Source organism: Episyrphus balteatus, chromosome 2 (assembly GCF_945859705.1).
Source record: "Episyrphus balteatus chromosome 2, idEpiBalt1.1, whole genome shotgun sequence".
In the NCBI taxonomy this organism is placed as follows: Eukaryota; Metazoa; Arthropoda; class Insecta; order Diptera; family Syrphidae; genus Episyrphus; species Episyrphus balteatus.
Window position 1 is genome coordinate 67059713 of NC_079135.1, and position 27954 is coordinate 67087666.

Sequence of the window (27954 nt, forward strand, 5' to 3'; positions counted from 1 at the left end):
TAAAGTTGTAGAACATCAAATTTACATTAATTTGGGATACTTTTGAAGATTATATGACTTTTCAAACCAAAGATACGGAACTTAAAGAGCAATCCCTCTCAATATTTTCAAAAAATATACTAATATGTTTTTGCATAAGTTATGAAAAAAAAGGCTAAATCGGGTACCTAATGTAAAAACAAGAAAAATATGATATGAGGGGGAGTTATTAAGGTGGTTAATGGTAAAACTTACAATATTGAGGTACACATATTTTGTTTTAAGTCAATCATCATACTTTTATGATGCTAAAAAATTATGTTTCTATCTGTTTCTATCTTCTACTGAGAAAAATTAAAGAAAAAAAAACAGAAAAAAATTAAAAATTAAACAACATAACCTAAAAAGTGATATCCTCGCTGAAAAACAGTGCATGCACAAGAAAAGATATTTATATTACCTACAATTTTGGTTCAGTAACTTATTCGGTCAAGCCAATAGTGTAGTAGATATAGACCAATTATTCAAAATGGCTTTCACCAGGTGGTTGGCGACCCGAAAACCAGGACTTTCGTTTTTTTACTATCCTTCTTTCATCGTTCCACAAAATGCCTGTTTTTTTTACTAACTTTCCTGCACTAATATTATAGTTTTCAGATCAATAACTTTCGATTTATACATCGCATGACTTTCAAAAATATACCAAATTATTGGAAATTTGATGGTCTATAACTTTTACTGTTTAAAAAATTATGTAACTGATACCGGGATTGTTATAATCTTAAGAAAACCGAAAAAAAATAAATTAAAACAACATAACCTCAAAACTATTGCCCGCTGAGAAAAATAATGTACTACAAAGAAAAAGATAATTAAATTTCCAAGAACTTTGGTCTGACAACCATTTCTATAGGACCCATAGTTTTGGAGATATAGAGTGATTCGCGTTTTCCAAAATGGCGGATTTCGCCAGGGGGGTGGCGTCCCGAAAACCAGGACTTAAGCTTTTCTAATACCCCTTTTTCAGATTTGAAAAATTCAGCCGTCCTGTATTTCGTTCCACAAAATGCCTGTTTTTTTACTAACTTTCCTGTACTATAAATGAAAAACAAAAATTAGTTTGTATATACAAAATGTTTATTTATGGCATGGTGTGTAAAGAAGCTTTGTTTTTGTTTTGTTTAAATTAATTTAAGCAAGGCAACTTAAGAGAAACAAATATAATGCAAATTAAATGTGTTATCTTTTTGTTTAATACTTAAATGTAAGTTGTCACAAATGTGAATTGGTTTGTAATTTTCAATTTGTTTTTATCAAGTTTAAGAACTTTTTAACACAAGAACAACCAGTTTGTTTTGTTTGAGATTGGTTTTTGAAGAGCATTGTTCTTTGGCTTAAACTAACATGTAGTGTTTTCTGTATTGTGACTGATCGAGTAGTAGTTGACTTCCTAAAACATGGTTAGAACAGCATTGATGGTTCCATAAAAACCGAATCTCTACGCATCGGATGATAAGATTGGGTGAGGCACAGTTCAGTTATGCGGAAAGACTACTTTTTTTGGTTTTATACATGAAGCTGAAGATCGCTGTATCGATAGTTTGATTTTTTTTAGGAGAGGAGATCTCGGTTTTTTTAAAAGATATTACAAAACAGTAAAAAGCATTAGGTTGGGGATGGTTTTCTCTAGACTTTGTTGTTTTTTTTTGCGTTATTTAATATTGTTTTTATTCAAAAAGAGAATATTATAATGTTTATTTTTTTTTGGGAGAGGGATACCCACTACAAAAGTCATTTTTTTAAAGTAATAAAATATGTCACGTGTAGACAACTGAATTAAACTGTAGACGTGATGTTTTTTCTTTTTTTTTTCATATCGGTTTTTTAGAGTCAAAACTGCAAAACTGTGAGGAAATATGTGTACGCTTCAAACTCAAGACTGATAAATGATAATCTTTAAAGACAGACTAGGTTCTACAACGATTAAAAACCCTCAAAGTAATTGATTTTTTTTTTACTAACTATTTAAGGTCTAAAAAACAAGACTTTAGTTAGTTTTACTAACTATTTAAGGTCTAAAAAACAAGACGGGAGGGGTAATTTTCTAAAAAACGACATAAAATTTAAAAAAAATTATTACAACGGCAACACTTGCAGTTATGAATGATACTTTTTTCTAAAGCTAAAGTTATAATTTTTAAATCAAGTTATTTCAATTAATAGTTTTTGAAATAACCGATCTTAAAGTTTAAATTAGGGGACAAAAAGTTAAAAAAAAAAACACGATGAGTATATTTTTGTCAGGAACGTTAATTTTAATACAAAATTTACTGATGCAGCCTCAATTGATTTTCTATCAACTACTGAATGGTTTTCTATGACTTCTAGTTTTTGAGATAATTGCAAAATAAAAAAACTACTGTTTTATCAGATTTGTATTTTTATTGTGTTTTGATAACTTTGGCATTAACTGGTCCACCAACAAAATATCTTCGATATTTAGTATATAAAATTAGTTTGCAGCTTTGTGCTCCGAAGGTATCAATTTTGGAAGTACTCAAATGTGTGATTAACTTACATATAACTTAGCTTTAGGATCTAAATTAAAAATTACAAACCAAAATGTTTTATTATTAAACAATAAGATTTACTGTGTATTTTTTTAATCAGAGTACCTACTTGTTGGATAGTTGATTGTTTGCGTAATATTTTGTTTGTAAATGATTTAAAAAAAAAGAAAAAAATTAAGAAAAAACAAAAAAAAAACAAAACAAACAAAATTAAAATAATTGTATCATGTTAAGTTTAATCCATGAAATAAAAAAAATCCATATGAAAGATTTTATTGATGGAAAGTTTAAAAAAAAATCACATGATTTCTTTTGTCTGAAGTTTTTATTAATAATAAATGAGATGAAACATAAATAAAACAAAACCAAAAAAAAAAAGAGAAATTATGTTTTGATGTAGAGCTTACTTGAAAAACTGTTACTGTTGCCCATAAAATGTTGTTGAAATGTTTGCGATCACATTCACATAGTGGATGCTTGTTGATTATTTCAGGACAAGTACATTCCCTTTCTTGTCCAGATTCGTCCATAAATTTACAAAACTTACCGCCAAATAGATACATGCCAAGTATGCTGTATGTATAGTATATATTTATGTATATTATGTATTTTTTTCTATTTTTTTTTTTCAAAGCGATTATTTTTGTTTTTGATTTTTTTTTTTTGATTAATTGGTTTTTAAAAATAAATTATTTGTTATGTTATATAAATTTAATATAGGCAATGAGAAATAATATTTATTTGTTTTCTTCTGTTTCAATAATGATTTTGTTGACTTAAATTAAAAATCATTGGATAATTTGTATAAATTATTATATTTTTTTTTCTAACATAAAAATCATAAATTAATTGTTTATTTAATTTTTTAAATATGCTAGAAGAAATAGCAGTGGGTAGTGATGATAGTAGTAGTAGTTGTGGTGGTTGGGATGATGAAATTTGTTTGTTTTTTTTTTATTCCTTAAGGTGTGTTTTGGTTAACTGAGAGTGTTTTTTTTTTAATTTGAACTGGCAAGGGAGATTTAAATTGTTGATCAAATAGAATTTTTAATTAAGAAAATTTAAAATTAAAGTGAAACAAAGAAATTATTGAATTCAGGCGAATTATTTGAGGAAATGTATTACAAAGGAGTAACATCATGCTAATGTGATAATTGGTATCAAGAAAATAATGAGAAAACTGATTTGATATTTTTTTTATTTTAATTCTTATATGTATTTTTATTAAGTGGTTAAATCTATTAAAATCCGCTTAAATTTACTTCGTGGTGTTTTTTTTTTCAATATCTTCCAGTAATATAGAAATAATTTTCTTACTTTTTCTGTGTAATTTTTCAAAAATTTCTCAGCCTTTTGGGTAATTTTTCGTTCAAAAACTAAAATTTTTCCCCTTTGAATGTTGATAAATAAAGGGAGTCTTTCTCCAAATACTACATAATAGATTATGTTGTTCTTTTTATGATTAAGTATTGAAATTTGTATACATATTTTGCTTCATTATTCGTGCTGGAGCATAAAGCAGAAGCTCAATTAATTTCGGTAAGATATAGATATAAAATTGCATTAGGTTAAAAGATACTGCAATCCAATCTAAGTTTTCTTATAGCTGCACTGTGCTCCGCACATCACAAATAAATATTTTCTGAGATGTTATATAACTGAAGAACTATTTCGGTTATTTATTCACTAGAGTTAACGCGGATTTTCAGTTCTCATAATTTTCTTGTTAGACATTATAAAACATTGCAACATTTTAAACAGACATGCAATATATATTGAAACATTAAGGTTTATGCAACAGAGGTTATCAAATTGAATATTTAGTAAAAATGTCAAGTAAATAAAATATTCTTACCTGTTAATAAAGATGGCCACATGAGATAGCTCAATGACTTTTTATTTTTTAAACTAAGACTTTTGCTAAATATGCAATGACCTACAAGAACGTGCACATGAAATCTATTTAAACCAAAAACCTAAAGCTTACTTTCAAATAAATACGTTTGATTAAATTACTATTCACATATCTACAATTGTACATTATACATATATGTAATATATAAACACATAAAAATATATGTTAAGCCTTCTTTTCAACTTGTAAATTGTTTTAATTTTAAAACTTTTACCTCAGGCAGAAAATTTTAATTTTCATAAGACATATACTTTTCTTATAGGTAATTGTTACTTTTTACAATTCTACTTTTTTTTTTAAATCCCTAAACAAATGTTTTCCGAACAAAAAGAAATTCGGAAAGAAATATTTTTTACAAAAATAAATATTTCAAGCAAAAGCATTCATACTGATAAAATATAGTTTCTATATATATTAAAATGTAGGTTTCTTTTTTTTTTTTTATTTTGATTTTGTTTTAGTATTAACACCTAATAAACTTTGTATGTACAGCTGATTCGGTTGCCACAAAAAATACAAGTCCATTTATACGTTAACTTTACAAAAAAAAATTATTATACCAGACAAAACAAATTATTTAAACAGAAATATTCAAAAAACAACAATTTTGATTAGAAAGGATAAATTTTAAATTTTTATAAAATTTCAATCTGTATTCTACCTGAAACACTGTGACGAGCGCCCACAAAAGGGTGTCAAAATTCTTGCGATCGCATACCATCTCTCCTTTAACTTCTTCGCAGAATTTGCATCCAAACAGATTCATGCCGAGGATACTAAATTTTTGTTTTTATTTTTTGCGAATTGTTTTTTTTTTTATGAGTTACAAACATTGTTTTTGTTTTAATTCGATTTTAAAATTTTAAAAGTTTATATATGTTTGGATTAATCGATAATAATTACAGCAGATTTGTAGAAGAGGAAAGATAGAAAGAGAATAATTGAAGAAAGAAATTAAACAAATTAAATTGTATAGATAATAAAGTTAAAGATAAAATAAAAATTATAAAAAAAAAAATCAATAATGAAGAAAAAGATACATATATAAATAAATTTATTATGTGTGAATGAATAAAAATTTAAATCTATTGAATTGCTTTAATATTCCATCGAATACTCTAAGTAATTACCATAAAAGAGTTTGTAGAATAAATATTTTAGCGAATAAATAAATTGGATAAGGTGCTCAAAAATGGGGAACGAGTAGCACCTAAGATACACTCTTAGTTTCAAGAGAGTTTTTATGAGTAATTGGCTCCTAATAATTAAAATTGTTATATTATTTTGCATTCCAGAACCCTGTATAAGAAATATTGTGTAGTAAAAAGTGTGCTGTATTAAATTTCGCATAATATGCGTTAAGTACGTTGTGAGCTAAACCAGCTAAAATAATTAGAATTGTTGTCAAAAAGTTAAGCAGTTTTTAGAAGAACATTTAAACCTCTATGACATTTTAAAATTTTTTATTGTCGACATTTTTTATTTTAAAATTTATTTATTAAAAAACTGTTCATTGGAAGTCCTTTATTTCTAAATTAAACAATAGAGTCTAAGATGAGGTTGACAAATTTTGCATTTAATTTTTGTAATTCATGTGTCTTCTTCATTGCGAAAGAAAATTTTTAAATTTCCATTGTCTAATTTTTTAAATTAATATTTTAAGCATACTATTGTAAATATAAGTATCATACATTTATTTTTCCATAAAAAGTAAGGTAAGTAATTGCTTTCCTATATCAGCAAAATGTGGATTCTAGTTTTCCTATTTTGAGAATGTTAAGATTCTAAACAGAAATAAACAATACAAACTTTAAAATACATTTTTTTCCTGTAGGTATATCAAAAATAGAACTCATTGCGTTGGTAAAAAACCTTTAAGAATTTTTTTAATTATAGCAGACCAACCAACGCCAAAATGTATTGTAAGACAATTCTGTAAATGCAATACCTATCGTTATTAAATTATATGTTATTGAATTATTTCTGAATTATTGTGAAAGTTGTTTCAAAACAAAAAGTAAATGATATTAAAAAATAAAATATAAAAATTAAAATTAAAGTTGAAGAGGAAAATTTAAGCTTCTTAATTAAATAAAGAAGATTTAAATAATTATTTTGTATAGCTTTAATTTATATTGCTTCTACGCAAACATAATATTCAGAGTGAGTATAGAAATTTTAAAATTTAGCTTCAAGATTACTTTGAGTTTTGTTTATTTTCATATATTTAGTTTTTTTTTATTTCTTCTAAATCTAATAACAATTATTTATCTAAGCAAATAATTTGCTACACAAAAGAAAATTTTAATTATAAATTACTTAACTATTTTCATAAATAAATAAAGCTAACACATATAATATAAAGAGATGTATAATGTTATGTATGTGAATGATTAAAATTAAACGGAACAATTATTTTGAAAGATTAAGTCCATATATAAAAATATATATTTTATTTTAAAGTTGTGTAAAGAAATTTTAGTTTTATATTTAATTTTTAAATGTTTAAATAGCGAGGTTACAATTTGTGAAATTGTTTTGCTTATTTTATTTTGTGAGTGTTAAGGTAAATTTTTTTTTGTTAAGGAAACATTAATAAGTTGAGAAAAAATAAAAAAAAAAGACAAATAAAATTTGTGTCCTGTGAATTCTAGAAGCAAGAAGTGGTAATATTGAATCATTGAGAAAAGTGAGAATAAAGGGTACGAAATTTGAATTTATTTTGTTAAGGTAGAATAATAGAATAAGATTACGACAGCAAAATGTTTGTGTGTATATTGAAATAACTTTCTTAAATATAAGAAAAAAACAAACAAACAAAAAAATTAATTCAAGGTTGGATTTTTTGAAATAATAATGTTCCCAACGACGATGATGGTGATGGATTCCACACACACAAAAGTCTTCATTGGATGGGAAATGGAGGAAAGGAAAGAAATAATTATAGGAATAGCTGTATATTTCGGAGCTGCGATTTGAAATTTGAAAAATTGACTTAGCTATAGAAGAAATATGATAAAGGTATTTCTTAGAGAAGGCTAGGAAACAGAAAATTGAAAGAAATGATCATATTAGAGAAGGTACCGATTTACAAAAATTTTACGATAAAATACAAATATCTGGAAATTACAAAAACATATTAGGTAGGTATTTGAATTTTACTGAACTGGATTAAGAAAAAAATACAAACAAAAATTAAAACAACAAGAAATTGAACACAATTTTTACGAGCGTTATTGAAACATTTTTTTTTCCTTTGAAATACTAGGTACCAACTAACTATATGAACTGATTCAATTGCATATTTCAATAAAATATTTAAATATATTAAATACTCTTGAGTTTTTTCGACAAAAAATTGAAATGTTTTGCGCGTAATAACAATGATTAACTATTGAATTAGTGTCTTGTTTTGTTTTCCGATAACACTAATCTTGAAATCGAACCACCACATGTGGACTTATATTTTGAACCAGAACATGTTAATTTTAATATGATTTTCGAAACAAGTATAGGAATTAACTTTCTATGAAACTAACCAAAATAAAATTTTTGCATTGATTGATGGTCTAAAAAGCTGTTTTTTGCACCTACTAGTGATTTTTTTTGTTGTAAAAATTTAATTTTTGCTAAATTTGGATCTATAACCAATCAATTTTGACATTTTTAAAATTGAAATTTAGATCAACTAATGGTTTCGCGAATGATGTTTATAAGCTGGGGTCGAACTACGGCATACGTTCGATAACGTATGGTTGCTATGTGTCCCTATTTTTGTCTACTAATTAAATAGAGAGAACAATAAACAAAACGTTGACGGATCAACGGCGTATAGAAGGGGGGGGGGGGTCACGGGGTCATGACCCCCCCCCCCCCAAGAACTCAGAACTTAAAAAGGAATTTGTTATGTGATACTGAAATCTCTTGAGTAAGATTATTTTCAAAATGTTGAAGTTTTAGAACATGAACGAAAATTAAAAGTAAACAAAATTTTTGGTATTCAAACAAACTATTTTACCATATTTTGGGGATGTGGTCATATTTTAAGCGAACGCTATGCTGGATTAGGATTATTTTGATTCGTTCGATAATATTAGTTGAGCTATAGAGTTTTGTATAGAAACAAAATCCGGATAAGTATTATATCCAAAGCTTTTTAAAAGAAATTGAATCTAGTAGGTACACAAAAATAATATCTTAAGGGCAAGACACTGCTTACCACCAAATAAAAGAAGCAGCCATATCTTCTATTTTTTTATATGATGAAGTGAATAAAATATGTTTTAAATAGGGAAGCTTTCTGTGGCCTTGCTGTGTGGAGGTCAATTCTGTTGATAAAATTCGTCATCGGCAAAATGTTAAAGAAGGATATCATTTCTCAAATCAGTTCAATACATTCGTCTGATAAAATTTGGTGAATTTTGTTTGCTTACAGAATATAACAGTATTTTGTACATACTAAATTAGCTAGATCTGTTGCATTTTTTGAAACAACTATCGATTTGTTAATCATCAATGGCCAGCCAATTATAGAAGCAACCTTATCTAAGGCAATTTAAATATTATTATTAAATATCACTTAGGGCTAATTTTTTGAATAGTTAGATAAACCTAAGTTAGAGCTTATTCCTAGGAATAAAAGTTTTTTTTTATAGTGACATTTATTCTTCTGATAGTCTATCTGACGATTGAAAAAGCAGGGCTTAATCTAATAAATACAACTGAATGTTTTTTTATATTGTAAACCGCTGATTAATACCTGAAAACGGACAAATTCCAAAATATCGCCAAAATTATTTTTTTTGTCTTTACTATTTTAATAGAGGTATTTTAAATTCCCATACAATTTTAAAACAAAATTTAAAAAAAATTATATTTTCAATGCAATTTTTTTTACAAAACTTTGCGATTCGTTTGCCTCAGGTTAGGAAGACTTTTAATTCAAAAGTTAAAACTGTTATTAAGTAAAAACGATTTTTATATTAACTTTCTGGGCTAGCGGAAAACAATGAACAGTTGTTTTTAGGCAAATTATTCAATCGAAGTACTCGTACAGTACATTTTATTTTTAGGAGAGGATAGCCTCAATTGGTCAAAATTAAAGCCTAGTACGCTGCTGATAAGAAACGAAAAATCCCATACAAAAATGAAACAACGAAATGGTAAACCAAAAATTTCGTTCAACTTTTCGTTCTGTAGTACGCTGTTCGGCACAACGAAATTGAAAGTCTAAACTTCTTTTTCGCACACAAACAATTGCCGGGGACATTCATTGTGTGTGGAAAAATGAAATTTTGAGTTGTTTTTGTTTGTTTTTGTTGTTCATTTTGTCATTGCATGTCTTTCTGCGATGCGTGTTTGCTTTTTTTTCATTTATGTTTTGCAATTTTTGAGTATTTTTCGGTCCAGATTTCGCAAGCATTTCGTTGTCCTCGTGGAGACCGACGAAAAATTTCGTTTCACATCAGCAGCGTTCTAGGCTTTAAGGCTTAACGCTAAACTTAAACGAATCTCATACCGTTTTTGTTTGGTTATTTTTAGAACTACATTCGAAACTTTTCGATTCGAAATGCAAGACGCACAAATTTTAATGTTTAATAATTCAAAAAGCCCATTTTCAGGTTTATGCCTGCTATCAAAACTTTTGAAAAAAAAAAAAAAATTGGCATGACCCCTCCCAAGAAGCAAACCTGTATACGCCCCTGTGACGGATGATCGTAATCGTGTGAGGAAACTAAAAAGCTTATTTCGTACTCCCAACAGTATTTATAGCTCAAATTCCCAGAGCAAATCAATAAAGGAGAATGGGCATTTTGGACGTTTGGCGGCCAGTAATGAAATTGGTATCAAATGAAAGAACTATAACTTAAGAAAATTTTTAACTATGGCCGTTTCGTTGTATTGCATTTGGAATGGAATATATTGCAATATTAGTAATGTTAATGCATCGAGGAATATGCGATGGACAAATTGAATTACTATTTTAATTTAATTATGAAATATGATTTTATGCCATTTTGAAAACCTGAATCTTGATTATCCGACCAATGGAACACAAAATATAAACTTTTCAAGCCAACCACTTCAAGATTTTGTTTTTGAGTTACCAAAAGGAAAAACAAACAAATTAAAGAAAAAAGTCTTAAAATAGACTCGAAATTGATGTTTTGGGTTCTATTCGTTGGATATCCAAGATTAATATCACAGAATATCATATTTTGCACTTAAAAAACACGTTAAATTTAAAACATTGAGACAATCTGCATTAACTGTTAAATGCAAAAAATGCATTTTATCTGTTTGTGAAGTACGTTAGAAGGATAAAACTACTGCACTATGTATGTAAGACTTAACTATATACATCAAAAAATAACAAAATCATTCTTGGCCGCAAAATTGCCTATTCTCCTATTAAATTGTGTGTAAAAATTTAATGGTGAGATTTAGATGACTGTTATCCCATTGTCCTCCAAGTCTGTATGATTGAAGATTGATTGTTCAATTCACAGATTGAAAAGATTTTTTTTTTTTCAGATTTGAATTTGTTTGTTAGCCAGAATATATGAATATATGGTTCAATGCAGTTTAGCATGAAAAGTGTTAAAATTGGTATATGAAGAAAATAAATATCAAAATAGTTCCCAATAGATTGACAGTCATATTGGCAAAGAGACATTTTTTAAACTGATAGATGTCAAAACTGACGTTCACAAAAATGACATTGAGTTTGCGGAAATAACTCAAGATACATCGACTCTAATTTTAGAGAGATATCATTTAAATTAAAAAAATCAAGAAACTAAATACAAAACATAACCGCTTAAAGTGCTTATCTTGAGTTCTATTGATCGCACCGTCAAGATTAAGGTATTTATAGAGAGGTAAAATAGCATATCATTAGTCTGAATCTAGCCCACTTTCATTAATTGCAAGATTTAAGTAACTTAGCTCTCCGAACACAGATGTCATGATGAGAAATCTTTAACCAGAACAAGAAATTGCAACTTTTAAAATTTCAAAAAGCTAAAAGCGTTGAAAATATATGTTTTTTGCATTAGACTCTTTAAAGTTAAATTTATTCAAATCATTTTAACACCGTTTGTTTATTACCTTTTTGACATTCTACAAGACAAAAATGCAACGTGCATATTGGAAGAGCTTTATTTTATATCCAAAACGATGCCAATTTAACACAGACATCATAAAACTGGCGGTAAATTCAGAATGCCTTTTTTTAATCAAATCAAAACCAATCAGATCACTAAGTCAATGGATTTCGTTATCCAGGCTGACTACTACCTTTTATTTGTGTTACCAAAACATTTCTTTCAAATTCATCTAAAGTATGTTCAATTCCTTGTCATTTAACTTTTTTATTTATTTAATATAACTTCGAAGAGTAATTTAAAAACTTAAATATTACTCAACCAAAAATACAAAAATAAATCTTTCTATTAGAAAAAATATCTAAAGGGTTTCTCTGTTCAACCAAAATACCGTAACGAACTTTTTAAAATGAAATATTTAAACATGAACTTACCTAAATATAAAGATGAACAATACCAGCAGTGAGAAGAATACCGCCACATTGTCCATTGTTCGCAGCATCACAAATAATTGTCGTCGGAGATTTGGCATAAATCTAACCAGCTTAAGTATACGCAACAAGCGAAAAGTTCTAAGTACACTTAGACCGGAACCACCGCCGCCGCCACCATTACCGCTGAATGTCTGACAAATTTCAATGGCACTAGAGAAAAAAAAAAACAAAAGAGAAAATGAGACAAAGGTTAGATTCTTGTGCAAAATAAAACACAAAGAAAATTCGAAGAAAATCACGTGGAACGCAGTGAATCTTTGTGTCTTTTTTTTATTTGTTGTTTTTTTTTTTTTTAAGTTTGTGATACTAAAAAGGTATTTTGTTTATCTTTTACTCTGGGGAATAATTTGTATTTGATTCTTAAAAGCTTTGACTCAAATCTATAAAATTGGCTGGAACATGACTCGGGCGCAACAGACGAAGACGTGGTCTACTTGTACCTTTATCTCCCGGTCGTCCGATGAAATCCTCCAAACCAATGTTAAACCGTTAGAATAAATTAAGTTTATCATTCATTCAATGCTATACTGAAACAGGTTGTAATACAGTTTTACATGGATATTCCAGGTCACTGTAATATGATAAAACGAACTTATTTTTTTTTATATAGAACCATTTACAATTATGCGACTAGAAGTTCTGTTTAAGCAACTAAACTTCTGGACAAAATCTGTTGGGTTCAAAAACGTATTTTGATTTTATTTGAAAATTTGTTTGAAACGGTTTGAACAAAAAAAATTTTAAATATGAATTTGCTTAAGATGGAATTTAAAAAAAAGAAAGTTTTAAAGGTTTTGAAACCGACTTAAAAGCTACAAATTCTTGCCCCACGTTGGGCGCCACCTGTGTAACGGAATGGATGATCCTATACCACTATCTATGAAGTTATGCTTTTCAATGAGTTTCATCAATCAACAGGATCTCAATAATTCTCAAAAAAAAAAGTGGTTTAGGTTGCCCAGTCGACAAAGTGCGGGTAGGCACGCTAGCGATGGCCAATAGGCTTGCTCGTCGGAGGGGTGGGTTTTTGCACCTGCCACTGGACTGCCGTTTACGTATAAACGTGCCTTAATATGAAAATGAAATAAAAGAAAAACTAATATCTAATAACAAAATCACTTTGTTTAGCTAACAACACTTCACTTAGGGAAGTGGCATGAAGGAAGATAGTTTAGACGGGGTAAAGAGAAGACAGGGTTAGTTTTAACTCGACGTTACTTTAGGGGTTATCGCGAATAAACATAGAGTGGAGCGGTAACCAAGGCGTTTTTTTTGCTTAGTGCAATAAACAGTGGGAGGGTTACACTCGGGAACGAAGAACATCTGAAGTTCCCAAAGTGAAGTGTTGTTAGCTAAACAAAGTGATTTTGTTATTAGATATTAGTTTTTCTTTTATTTCATTTTCATATTAAGGCACGTTTATACGTAAACGGCAGTCCAGTGGCAGGTGCAAAAACCCACCCCTCCGACGAGCAAGCCTATTGGCCATCGCTAGCGTGCCTACCCGCACTTTGTCGACTGGGCAACCTAAACCACTTTTTTTTTTGAGAATTATTGAGATCCTGTTGATTGATGAAACTCATTGAAAAGCATAACTTCATAGATAGTGGTATAGGATCATCCATTCCGTTACAAGTTCAAAGCTGGCGACAAGCATTTTAAATCTTTTGCCACCAACGACCCACTACATACCTACCCCTAAAAAATATATCTGGGTACCTACCATCCGGAAGAGTTCTATGCATTGGCATGCTTGGTTGAGAAAATAAAGTTTATGGTGGCACAGCGTCTCGCGCTATTGTGGTAAAAAGGAAGTGGTTTAATGAAGGAGACACTTGTTGGCAGGTTTGGTACTATGGAGGAGTTTCAAAAGTTTTTTTTCTAGCACACACAAGGATGCATAGGACGTAGAAGCTTATAGAGGTACGTTGTAGGAGAGAGAGCTTCTTTTAGTTTATATTTTTCAATTTCAAAGTGAATAGCTATTTAAGTGTGTTAAGGACACAGTTTCTGAATAGAATATGGCTAAGCATGATTTAATGTTTTTCGAAGTTCTGAACAAGCTATTTTGGTTTTATAATATTTGTTTTGTGGATTGTTTAAAGTTTTGGTAATTTAAGTAAATTTATTCACATGGAAAAAAGTTTGATTTAGAAAGTTTTAAAAGGGTTTTAAGATGCGGATTACTTTGTTTTATTTTCATTGCAATTTTAACGAATGCTAGATTACGATGTGAACACCCTAAATTTGTCTGTAATATTTTTTCAGTGTAATGTATAGCATTTTATTTTCATTAGATAAGGTTTCATCAAAGAAGTTCCTACTTTAAAAGTGATAGTCCTATATTTTCCTTGTCAGTATCTGTCGCATCTCCGAATAATAGGTCTGTATGTAAAAGGTATGAATGTTGTTGAAAAAAAAGTTAAAATGTTTCTTATTAAAAGTCGAAAATGCTCCTCTCATAAACAAAACATGTATTTGAAATGAACGTAAGCTTAAATTCAGAGCTTTACGAATAGCTAATAAGAATCTGTTAGATATTTTTAATTAACTCACATCTCCAGGCAATTAAAAGCATAGCTCACCTTAAAATCACGATTATTCCATCGAACACATTAAACCCATTGGCTATATAAGAAAATGGGCCCTCAGCAACAACTTTCAATAACATTTCTACCGCAAATATGGCCGAGAAGACAACATTGCTGGTTTCCACAATGGCGGTCAGTTCCTCCGGTTGTTTGTGGTATTCAATTCCCATGCTGAGCGTATTGATGAGTATGGCCAGCAAAATGCTCTGCTGGAAATATTTATGCTCCACTAGACGTTTGATGTGGCGACGTGCAAAATGAAGTATTCTACTGATATAATGGTAGACCATGATGATTCCAGACATTAATTTCGATCTGTGCTTATTTTTCTCCTCGAGAGGAGATAAGGCGTTCTGGTATAAGTCATAACAGCAAGAATAGTCTTCGATGTAATTCCCACCACCTCCATTACCTCCGTTGCTACCAGCACCAGCTCCACCACCACCGCTGGAATGGGTAATGGTGGCATTAGTCCCTCGTAATATATTATTCGCATTGGAGCTCTCCAGATTCTGATGGTTTTTGAGTGCCTCAGCTGTGTGTGGATCGAAACGTGCTAATGAAGTATAAAACGACTCCAGTGTGCTCTGTCCTGTTGGAAGAGCTGCAGAAAAGGCAACTGAGAAAGCCAGCAGCTCTTGACACGTCATCGCGTCATGCAGACCCAGTTCTGAACAATCACTATAAGGATTGGCCAGAGCATGACTAGCAATTGTTTGTGGAAGATTAACCTGTCGATGAGAGAGAGAGATGATGAAAAAGAAGAAAAAGAAGTAGAATAAGCAAGCAAGCGCAAGCATTGAAAGCTGGTTTACGTGGCTAGAATGTTTGATTATGATTTAACGACTTACCTGCCAGATAGTACCATCACCGGTTTGTGTCATTTTCTCCGATGAACAGACGTTTTTGTCCTGAGTTGGTTCCGGAATAGATGGTGGAGTGTGCAATATTACAAACTCATTGAACATAACAGATGAACGTCGTCTAGCTGATGACGGTGGACTAAGGAAGCCCGAGGTACATGGGTGATTCTTTAATGAAAGATGTTTGAATATAAAATCGTCAATATTTTACTAAGTCCTGGTTATGTAATGCAAAAATGTGTACGTGTATTGATTCATAGAAAAGGGAAAAATGTAGGGAATGCAAACGATGGAAAAATAGGAAAAAGTTTGTTTTATTACCAGATTATGTGTTTTTTGAATGACAAAGAAATTTATTTGGAGTTTTTTGTGACCTTTAACTTAATTGGATAATAACTGATTTTTTTCCACAAATTATGTCCTTAAAAAGGAATTTTTATAAGGGCTTTAGGGCCATTTTTTTCACTCGGAGTTGAACATAACTTGAGAATTTTAAATATAAAAAATGCTTTGTGATTTTTCGGATACAAGAAATTCCAAATGAATATGTAGTTAACGAGTTGTACCTACATAGTTGGAAGGTATTAAAATTAATTACTGGGATCAACTTCCTCATAAAATAGTGACCTCAATATTTCGTTTATTTGTATTTGTGTTAAATTTGTATTTGTTATTTTTTGTTTTTGTAATATTTTAAAATTAACCCTTTCGGACCCAGCGTTACTCTCATGTAACATTTTTTTTTAAATTCGTAAAAAATATTAAATTAAAAAATTTTTAAGGTTTCGATGGCTTAACTAAAAGATAATAATGCCTAGTTACTGGATTATTACAAAAAGTTAGTCAAATATCACAGCTTTAATTTTTTTTTTATCGAAAAAGAGACTGAAATTCACATTTTTTTTTTTGCAAAAATTTTTTTTTTATATATGGTCATAATTTTGAAAAAAAGATATAAAAATGTTAATGCAGAAAGTGTTTTGTTTTTTTGCTTAGAAGAAGTAGCATACATTATAGTTTCATAAAAAGTTATTTTCTCAGTTCTCCGACTTTTTTTGGTGGTCATAAGCTGTGCATGTTACTTACATGTAACATGAGAAAAACACACTAGTTTTGCTATTTATTATTTTGGAAAATAACTTTTTGCTATTCATAATTCTTAGTTGTGATGTTTTTGACCCGATAATACCGAAAAAACATTTTTTAATATTGATTTTCATAGCTTGGGTTCGAAAGGGTTAACAGAATTTAAGAAGCTGAACAGATTTTAAATAGATGTCAAAGAAAATGAAGTTCTTCTTCTATTGTTGAGTGCATGTGTTATTTAATAACATTTTGAGTGTGTTGACACACCCAGGCCAAAGTTGTAATTCACATTATTTGCACGTACACTGTGGCGTATATGTACTCTTTTTTTTTTTATATATGTAGGTATATTTATTGGATTTTTTTTCAAACTGCATGTGAAAGTGAAAGAGTGTTGTAACACATTTTAACAAATTTAAGTGTTTTTACCAGCTTAGAAGATATTTAGAATATATCAATGATGTTAAAACCTTAAAAATGTCCAAAAATACTGTTTTTTTTATTTCAAAATTAGGACCTTATTTGCCAAAGTACACAGATGTTGTTGAACCAAAACTGTTAGAGCCGTTAACGAAATAAGTATAGGTTTTCTATACTTATATATGACAGGTGCTGCCAAACCTCTAAAAAATCAACAAAAACTACCAACTTTGAACCAAATCGGCTTACTGGTTTGGGCTGCTGCCTGATTCACAATATTATGTCTTTTAATGTTTTCTTTTCTTTTTAACTGTTCAACTATTGAAATTGAGATAACTTGTTTCCATATAACTTGCCTTTAGGATACAAAATAATAATAAAGATGTTATGATTTTTTTTACTCGATTTAATTCAAATAGGTTGAGTTTTTATTTTGAGTAGCTTCCTCACGATAGACAAAAGAAAGAAAGCAAGAGTGTTGACCGGGATTTTGGCATTTGGAAGTAAATCAAAGATGGCAACACTACTGTACCGATGAAAATCCTCTTTTTTTTTATAGATTTTGAAATTAATTTTGTAAATTTGCTTCATGATGGTGACATTCCGGGAAAATTTATATTCTATTTTGTTGGAGACTTTTTCAGTAATTTATTTTTTTTTTTTTTAAACTATCCATTTCTGGTTTTTAAAACGAATTAGGCCCAGTTTTATTGAAAACATAAACAAGAAGTTTTCCAAATGCCCTCTTAAGGAGGGCAATATTTTCAAATTGTTTGATTCCTTGCATTTTTCTTATTTGACTATACTCTTGATAAATGACAGAAACAACAAAAATTCAGATACAAATTACTTACAATTAACTGTTCCGAATCGATACCTGTTGGTATCTTCAGCAAAATCGTTTTTTGTCCACTGCTGCAACTTGTATTGTCATCCTTCATGTGATTTGGCTTGGTCTTCTTTAGATTCGACGCTCGTTGTCCATAAGCGGAAACCTCTGCCGATAGCTCAGAGTTCTCCGATGACGAATTATGCGTCCCATTGTTAGCCACCATAACTGGGTTATTCTGTTGGTGGTGATTGTGGTTAAGTGCATTCTGCACCAAACTGTTGTTGATTGTATTCCCAGTACTAGAACTATTGCTACCCACATTGCCCATTGGGATGGTGTGAGGATGAGGATGCAGGATGGAATTTATCGATGAGTAAGATAGATTCTGATTAAGTGTTATTGGCCCTCCTACAGCTATGACACCAGTACCAGTGCTTGCACCACCACCACCACTGCTTCCAACGGTTGTTGTTGCATGCATTGGCAATACAGTGGCATGAGCCACTGTTGACATTGCATTGCCACCATTGGCATTGTTTGTTGTGGCTGTTGATGTTGTTGCTGCAGCCGCAACAATTGTTGTGTTGACATTATTATTCGAGTTTAATGGCACCATTACAGTTATCATTTGATCTTGAATGTTGGACGGCTTCCGATTGATATATTTGGGGCATTTGGGGTGATGACATTTGATCCGGCTGGGCGAGAATGTTAAATTATCAGCATTCGGTAAAAGACCTTCCTTTTTCTGTTGACGTTGATGTCTGTGTTTATTAGTTTGGAATTGATTTTGAAAAAAAAAATAAATATTTTCTGTTAATAAAATGTCATTTTAAATTTTGTGTATTTTTTTTTCAACATTTATAAGAGATTTTTTTAGTTTAAACTAAATGAAATGATTCAGTATGAGTATTTGCATTATGCATGAGTCTATAAACTAAATAGGTATAGTTTGTGATTTTAAGCTTGAGGACAGTGATACTTAAAGAACTTTTATACAAAACCCATAGGCAATTCATATTTAAATTTACATTTTGCTATTGCACAAAGCATGAATATTTTGAAGATTATCTAGTGGTCTCAAAGTTGATGATATCTTATCTGGGGACTATTTCTTATAAAATTACATTTACTACTAGATCACCTACATAATATCAACTTCATCGAAAGAAATAAAGGAAAATCAGAGTAATGCGCAACAAAGATACACACAACACAGATATGAAAACTGAAGTTATGAAAAACTTGATCTATGTATACCGAAGCTATGAAAATGGCAGACACGATATTCTTGAGTGGTTTTTTGATTGGCAACATTTTTGAGAGGAACGATATGGAATTTTTAAAACATAAATAGAAGATTATTATTTCTCCTAAATTAGTAAAAGAAAGTGGTTTAAATTTGTAATTGACAAAATGGGTGGTAGGTACCGTTAGTAAGAATGTTTGAAAAAATTTTTTTTTCTAAAAGATATTATCAAAAAGCATATTATTCAGAATTGATCGGTCTATAAAAATCATAGGTGACTTTAGTGTAACTTTCACCAGTGAGACAGGGCAGGTAATGAAAGCCATTTTATCCATGATTTGTCTGTTTTTGTTGTTGTCTTATTTCGGCGTTATTTTAGAAATGGGTAATTCAACAACAAAATTAAAGCATTCAATTTCTACAATTGATTTCAAAGTGAAAAAAGTTGACGAATCTACAATTTTACTGAATTTGTAAGCAAGTATACGTTAGCATAGTGTCAGTAACATAACGTAGAAAATGTCTTAGGCTGGTAGCTGGTAGCGCACTTACAACCAAATAGTTTAATCACCAGTTGAACACTTCACAAACAATCAACGAAATAAACCACCACGTACACAATATCTCTACAGTCTTTCTTTTTCATAGATATTGAGGTTAAAAGTCCGCGCTGTTACAAACGATTCTATGTGACACAAACTTACAAACTAATTTGACTCAACCGTTTATTTTGTGACAAATCACAAATCATTTAGTTAATAATTTCCTCATATGCGTGCGGTCCCATAGAAGTCCATGTGTTTCATTTAAGAAACCAAACAATTGACAAACTAATTGCAAGTTGCAAGTGCGCAACTAGCCTTAGATTGCATTAAGTATTGCCCCTTGCAACTTTCACTATCCTACACAGAGAAAAATAAAGTATTCAAAAACAAGATAATGCTCTTTTTAAATCCCATTTACTTAAAAAAAAAAAATAAAATTTCTAATATAAATACAATTAATCCGTTTAACTCTAATGAAATTAAATTTCATTTTTATAAGAATTTTTTTCTTAAGAAAATTAAATACATCGACTAAGAATTAAATTAGTTTTATGTGTATTCTATTAAAATTAAAAGATTAAACAAAAATAAAAAGATGATCACCTTAATTTAAAATTACACTTTTTTCTTTTGGTACGTTTTGCAGCGTACTTATTTTAAGTCGGAAGTCTTCTGATGCCTTTTATAATAGGGTAATTCCATGAACAAGAAACTCTAAACTCTAAACTTTTTTCCTTTTTCCAATAGCAAATTACTATTAACAAACGGCAAATCTTTATGCAAGTTGCAAGAAAAGCTTCTTTGTTATATTCCCTTATGGCTAGAAATTAAATTCAGGGAGTTTAAATAATCTAAAAGCATTTTTAAAGAATAAGCTTGCCAACTCTACAGAAGAATTTTACATGAACGTGACGGAAAAACAAGCTCTTTGAAAACAAGATGAATTTATTATGAAACTTATAAGAAAATTGAAAAAAGTAAAGAAATTATCTATTTATCTAAAACAAGATGAATCTAAAAGTGACGATGACAATATCGCCTTGTAATTGCTCAGATAAATTAACATTTAAACAAGCTTCTTTACACAATATTCGATTTTAAAATTACTTTAATGAAAATGCATCTATTCTTTATTTTCGCAACAATGAATGCTAGGTAACATAAGTTAATTAATGTAACGTGAGTTACCTAAATAATTTCAAATTTTTCTTGGAAACATTGAACAAATGTTTGGTTTTGTCACTAATTTTGAAAGCTTGTGATTTTATATGTATGGAACCTTCATTAAAAACTATTTATGTATTGGAAGTTTTTGTGAATGTAACGTGAGTTACATGGAATTGCCCAATATTTTTTTGCTTAGGTACTACCCACAAAGTTATTTTTTTAAGATTTGTTCGCTTTCTTATGAGGACGCTATTGAAAAATGCTTTAGTTTTCTTTTAAGAATATGATAACCTTGTGTAAAAGTAAATGAAAATTACATTTCATCGATCATACATAAATATGTTATGTAGATGTAATTTAAAATATGAACTATCTTTAAGTATCACTGTACAACATAATAATCCATATTATAAGATATAATTCTTAGAGCATGCACACATCAGGGACAGTTTTAAAAAGTTTAACAAGAGTAAAATATTGCAAAGGAAACTCAGGATATAACACAATGAAAACAATGGATATGATACGGAAACCAAGTAAAACGTTATAAGTTTAGATAACCAAAACCAATAAACATAAAATAAAATATTTCAAGCTCACAGAGCCAACATAATGACTGATCTTTTTTTTTTTAATTAATTTAAGTAGAAAAGCTAGGCAATTTTATGAGGAATGAGATCAAAATCTGTATTGATGCTATATATTTTAAAATGAAACATTTACTAGCTCTATTTTTCACTAGAACAATCTTATGGCCTAAATTTTCATTTTCTTTAGCTTTATATGTATATTTTCTTTGCGGTTTATTTATCTTTTTTAGTTTAATTATTTGTATATACAAAGTCTTGGCCTCCTCGGGATGGGTGGTTGTGATGGTAGTTGGTTGAAATGCATATAAAATATTTTGTTTTTTTTTTTCTTTTAATAACAATAATGTAGGCATATATAAATATTTTCTATATTGTTTGCTATATAAAAACATTTTATATATTTTTGAACAAAATAAAAAAAAAATTATTATTAAATTTGTCCTCGGAAGTTTTATTTACAAACGTTTTGATATATTTGCAGTTGCTTATTTTTGGGGGGAAGTTTTGTTATAAAAAAATGTTGCGTTCTTTCTTGGGGTTGCACAAAATAAAAAAACGTAGAGGGAACCCAAAAAATTGAAAACTTAAAGTTTTTATAATAAAAATAGTAGAAAAAAACCGAAAGGAAAACTGAAATAACACCATCATACTTATATAATCTGTACTTCTTAAGTAGTCTTCTTTTGGAGCGTCTCCATAGGTGGGCGATGTATTTCACTATTTCCGCATAGCAAGTGGCAGGCTCTGAGTTATTGGTACTTGAAGCTAGTGTCGATGTAGATGTGTAGCGAGCACGTTCTTGACGCATTCGTTCCATTTCGCGCTTTTTCGTTTCGGCGAATTGTGTGGCAATGACGACGAGGCACAAGTTTATCATAAAAAAAGATCCAATCTGAAATGAAATAAAAAGAAGCAGTTTATGGTTTTATATTTTTAAGGTATCAGTTAAGTTATTAAAAGAACTTTTGCAAATCAAATTCACCCTTTTTCATCTACAATTCATTAACAATAAAATGCTTGAATTCATCAATTAATTGACATTAAATTACATTGCTGTTTTATTTTTCCTCAACCTGAAGACCTTGTCAATTCAAGGGACAGAACATTAGACATATACCATCAGGGGCGAACGCAGAAAAAAATTTAGGGGGGGGGGGGGGGGGGGAGAGTTTCAAAAAATGAACTTAGGTACTATTTTTTTTGTATTATTAATCAGCCCTTTTGAGCTTCAATTGGTCAATTTTTAGCAAGCTATTGCAAGTTTCATTGGAAGGAAATTAGCACTGTCCGCTAAACTGTTTTTTTTTTTTGTTTTGTTTTTTACCCAAATTTAAGTGAGCTGGGCCCAATTCCGCAGAGGTGAGTTTTTTTGCATGAGTTTTTCTGTGCCTTCTTCGCAAAGCAATTTACACTTTGTATATACAGATACTGAAAAAATGTTCAAAATACGAAAATACGAAATTCGGGACGCGAACAACTTGTCGCCTGCAACTCACAATACCTAGAAGAAAAGTGAAATTTAATTTTTCCGGGTAGAATCTTGTTGACGTGAAACTCACAATAGTGATGAATTTGTTTTTTTGGGGAACATATAGTCACTTGAAAAGCAAAGTGACTGTTGCCAACGTAATTCGGAACTAGTGCGAGCGGGGGCCTTAAGGTAGTGGGTGGTTGGCATGGGATTCACTACCAGAACGACTCAACGAACAAACCAAGCTCGTCAGTTTTTTAACTGTATAACTGGTTCAAAAACGGAACGGAACTCTTTCGAAACGCCTTCATAATTGTCTTGGTTCCTTTGTTTTGCGATAATGTGTGTAAAGTAGTCCAGTCAATGAGAAAAAATATGAAAAAAGTTATGACGTCAGCTTAGTTTGGATGCAGCATTGAAGAGGCGTTTCTTTTGAGTAATAATCTCAATATCTCGACAACGACTTGTGGCACAGAAAATTTGTGAAATATAACTTTGTAACTATATCAATTTCTCCCATTCACGCAATAGCTAAGATCGCATTCTTTATTTGTAAAAAATCACTTAGATTTTATAATAAGTAAAAAATGGCTTCAATCCATCAGTTTTCAATTTGTTTTCATCCAGGACCCAACACTCAATCCACATTCACATAGCGAAATTATAACATAATATGTATCTACTTTATAAGTCCTAAGGTTTGGGATTTTCAGCAGCATATTAGTGTTTCTTTTTTTCTTAAAAAAATTCGGGGGGGGGGGGGGGGTGGATGGTTTAAACCCTCAAAACCCCCCTGCGTTCGCCCCTATATACCATATAAAGTTTCTGGTTAAAATAAAAAATTAAGAAAGTAAAAAGTTAAGCCTCCAAAACATACATATACCCTTTAAAAGCTTATATTTTAGTTCAGTTCCTATATCTCGTGATTTGAATTATTTGAAGAAATTTTTGATTTTCAGAAGACGAATTTGAATTTGGTTTGCAAATGAATTTATTTTGCAAGATGAATATTTTAGTTTGCAAAGGGTTATCTACCATAATTTGGAAAAAGGTTGAGCTTAATATAAAACCTTTAAGTTATATTAAAAAAAACTAACACCAATTCAAGTCTAAAAAATGCTTTAAAAATAAAATAAATTTGTAGTACTTTACAGTACCTAGTTATATTATTAGGCCCAAGCGAAAAAAATACAATTTTTTGGTTCATGTCCTTGGATTTTTAAAGTTTTTGTCGAAATATCTCAAATTTTTTTTTGTCTCATTTACTTACACCTATCATGTAGATACGGATTGACTAAAAAAAAGTTAAAGAATTGATACTTTTTCATAAAAAATTACGTACAAAAGGGGAAAAGCTCCAATAGACGACTTTTATGGAATTCATGCCTAGAAAATTACCAGACCGGTCTAATACCTAAATGTTTGTACCGAAGAATAACGTGACGTTCTTAACTTTATGGCAAGGACCCCATCTTGCATAAATATAGAAGCTTCGAGCCTTGAGTCTATTTCGAAATCGTAGAATCAAAACGTTCCCAAACACCTTTTTGTATTGGTCTGGAATTAGGGCGTTTTAAACAATATAAAAGGAACCTTATCTATTTACTGAGATAGCAGAACAGCCAATAATGATCAGAGGATGTTTTTTTTAATAAAATAACGAACTGTGAAAAGCTCTTCTCGTCTGATCTTATAAGAAAGAAAAAACTACCACAAATCTTAGAATATTACGTACTGTCCAGACGATCGGAGCTTCTATATTTATGCAAGATGGGGTCCTTGCCATAAAGTTAAGAATGTCACGTTATTCCTCGGTACAAAAATTTAAGTATTAGACCGGTCTGGTAATTTTCTAGGCATGAATTCCATAGAAGTCATCTGTTGGAGCTTTTCCCCTTTTGTACGTTATTTTTTATGAAAAAGTATCAATTCTTTAACTTTTTTTAGTCAATCCGTATCTACATGATAGGTGTAAGTAAATGAGACAAAAAAAAATTTGAGATATTTCCACAAAAACTTTAAAAATCCAAGAACATGAACCAAAAAATTGTATTTTTTTCGCTTGGGCCTAATAATATGGCAAGGTACTGTACACCAGAATACAATTCGACTCTGATTACCACAAGAAACACAAACGCCTAGAATTTGATAGGTTTGGTGCTTTAAATAAAAAAGTTTGAATGAAATGAAAATCTTTTTAAATACATGCTAATGTGCACGATGATTTCCTAAAGAATAAATGTTAAAGACTTCCAAAAAAAAAAAAAATTGCTAAATGGTTTAAAAGGTACAAAGCATGTACTAAAAGCTCACCTCTCTTAAAAAATAATACTGCCAAAATTTAAACTGCCTAGAGACTCTACAATACATTACTCTGACTGCTGAGTAGATCCATCGTCTACCAACCATTATGAACATCCACAAGGCTCATAATAATCGTATTCAAAAATATGACCCTGCTCGTTAGATGCTTCATGTAGATTTATCTACATTTGCACAATAAACTGTGGAAACATACATCAGCTCACAGTCGAAGTCGACCTGTTGTCCTATTCATATGCAAATTTTATTGCACAATTTTATATAAAAGGACAACAAAATGAATATTACGGTGCACGTTTTGAAATACTAAAAATACTTTTGCCATGCATATATGGCTAAGAGCTCTTATTGAAGTGTGTTCCTTTTTTTTTTTTTAAGTTCACTTCACAAGCTACAATCTCCTCTGCAATGTACCTATACCTACTACTCATAGTAAGCAGTACAAATGGATTATGTGTATTTGGATGGTGTGTGCGGTGTACATATATGGTGGTGAAGAAATATAACACGTGCACTTAGGAAAAGTTCGACTGTACTATCAGCATGTTTTTCAATGTCAAGTGATGAAGCTTACATTTATTCTGACTAAGAACCTAAAGAAAATAGATGATCAATTTTTGTTTGTTTTGATTTAACGTTTCCATGCAGAAGAATTTTCGGTTTTATGAATTTGGATATAATCCTTGTTTTTGTCGTTCGTCATTTAGTTTTAACTTTTAGATTTTCAATTATGTTAGCAATCCTATCAAGACATTTGAGTATTATTTAAAAATCAGATCGTTTTTCTTATGAAGAATGACCAATACTCTACAAACTCTTCAGACGATGTATTGAAAAAAAACATCAGTCACATAAGACCACTCTTTTGGAGAATATTGATAATGCCAAAATAAGTCTCTAACATTATTTATGAGAAAGTACCCGTTGGGATTGCAAGCCTTCTTATAATATTTTATTTCCTAGAACCTTATCTAAATTTAATTTCTTTCCTCGATTTCAGTATCAAAACTTCGAACTTTAAATTAAAGGCGTGTTTTTTCTATTACTCAGTAGCTACTCATTTTTGATTTTATTCGCAAAACAGTAATAAAAAAATACAACTAAGTATTTGTTTTTATTGTTCTTCGAATAAAATAAAAAAAATGAGTAGCTACTGAGTTGTAGAAAAAACACGCCTTAAATTGAAGCAAAATGGCATAGAGCAATGAAAAATTTCCAAATAAATAAATCCTAACTATAAAAAGGATGTAAAATGTGTAATTGGTCCCAAAAAGTCAATGATTTATTTTATTTTAATTTTTGTTTAACGCCTGTTTTACCTGTTCTATATCGTTACTCTCGAATTCGGAATCTATGAATATCAAGAATCTATTACAAACAGTGTACAGTATACACTACAAAAATGGGTATACTTACACAATGGATAGAAACAAAAAAGCTGAGCAAAAAACTTCAGATGCAATCGAAAAACATTCCAAACCTGGTTCACAACATCAGAATTTTTATCTTAGCAAGTTTAGGATTTGTAAAAATATTTGAACTCGAAATAAAGGTTAGACATGCACCGAAAAAAAATGTTATAATAACAGGTATCAAATTAACATTTTTGAGTGACAAAAGTCGTCCAACAACTAAAATATCAATTTTGATATGATTTATCATATCATTTTGACATTTTTTAATTTTAGGAGGATAATGAAAATTTCACTTTGACATGTTGACTAGATTTTACGTTTCAGTTTATTAAAATGATATTTCTTTCTTTTTCTTTTTTATTATTTTTATAATTTTAAGTTCTTTCTTTCTTTTATATTATTATTATTATATTATTTTTCTATTTTCTCCCAAACTATGTGAAGTAAAATCTTATTGCCGATCAAATTTTCTCAGTAAATCATACATTTTACTTCGAAAATTCGAAAATAAGTACACATACTGAGAGTTTTTTATTTAATATTATTAATGGACCTTAAATTATAAGTTATTTTAAGAAGATTAGAAATTGTGCAACTAGTTTTGAATGTTTTACTCACACTTAAGTTGTTATAAATTAATACATGTGCAAAATTTCAAAAATATATTTGATAAATTGATAAATTTCGAAAATTTTCTAAAATACGTAGTTTGAATTTTCCATTTGCATCCGTGATCTTTGCACAAGTCGTCTTAACAACCACTTTTCTGTCTGTTTTAAAATTTTGAAGATTCAGTGAACCAACTAATGACTCGTCGAAAAACAAAAACCTTACGGTTTTAACCTCACTAAATTATTTTATTTTTAAAGAATGTAATCTAAACGCGATGTATGAAATTAATTTAAGGAATACATATAAAAGAAACTCCAGATATACCTTAGAAAAATCGTTTTTTAAATATAAACCGATAGAGAATCTCTTATATATGTAAATAAAGAAGGACAAATTTACCAAGTCAACAAACTTTAGTTCATATCCCAGAAAATCATGCTCTGGTTTCTTGAGAGCTCTTAAATTTTCATAAATGAGAAACGTTTATCACATTCGCTCAGTTGAGAAAATATAACCGAATTACCCATTTGAAACGAAAGAATTAGAACAAATTATGCTATTACCTCTGACTTTTTCTTCCTATATATTATATACATACATATACAAGTTGCAACCACCCCCATTCTTCGACTGAATCTGTTTTTCATTTTCAAAAAAATAATTAAAAAAACACCCAGGCTCTTAGGTTCATATAAAAATTGTATTTCTTGTTTCTTATTTTTCTAAG

General features: G+C 29.8%; 1 protein-coding gene across 1 annotated transcript in view; it reads right to left on the reverse strand.

Moving 5' to 3' along the window:
• The window catches only part of LOC129911653 (voltage-dependent T-type calcium channel subunit alpha-1H), a 228411-nt gene that overhangs the window by 18672 nt on the left and 181785 nt on the right, over positions 1–27954 (reverse strand). Inside the window, exons 12-17 of the mRNA XM_055989517.1 lie at positions 22058–22299; positions 17879–18620; positions 15507–15686; positions 14650–15386; positions 12005–12214; positions 2957–3122 (exon numbers count right to left, since the gene is read on the reverse strand). Of these exons, the coding sequence (XP_055845492.1) occupies positions 2957–3122; positions 12005–12214; positions 14650–15386; positions 15507–15686; positions 17879–18620; positions 22058–22299 (2277 nt within the window). The remainder of the gene's footprint in view (positions 1–2956; positions 3123–12004; positions 12215–14649; positions 15387–15506; positions 15687–17878; positions 18621–22057; positions 22300–27954) is intronic.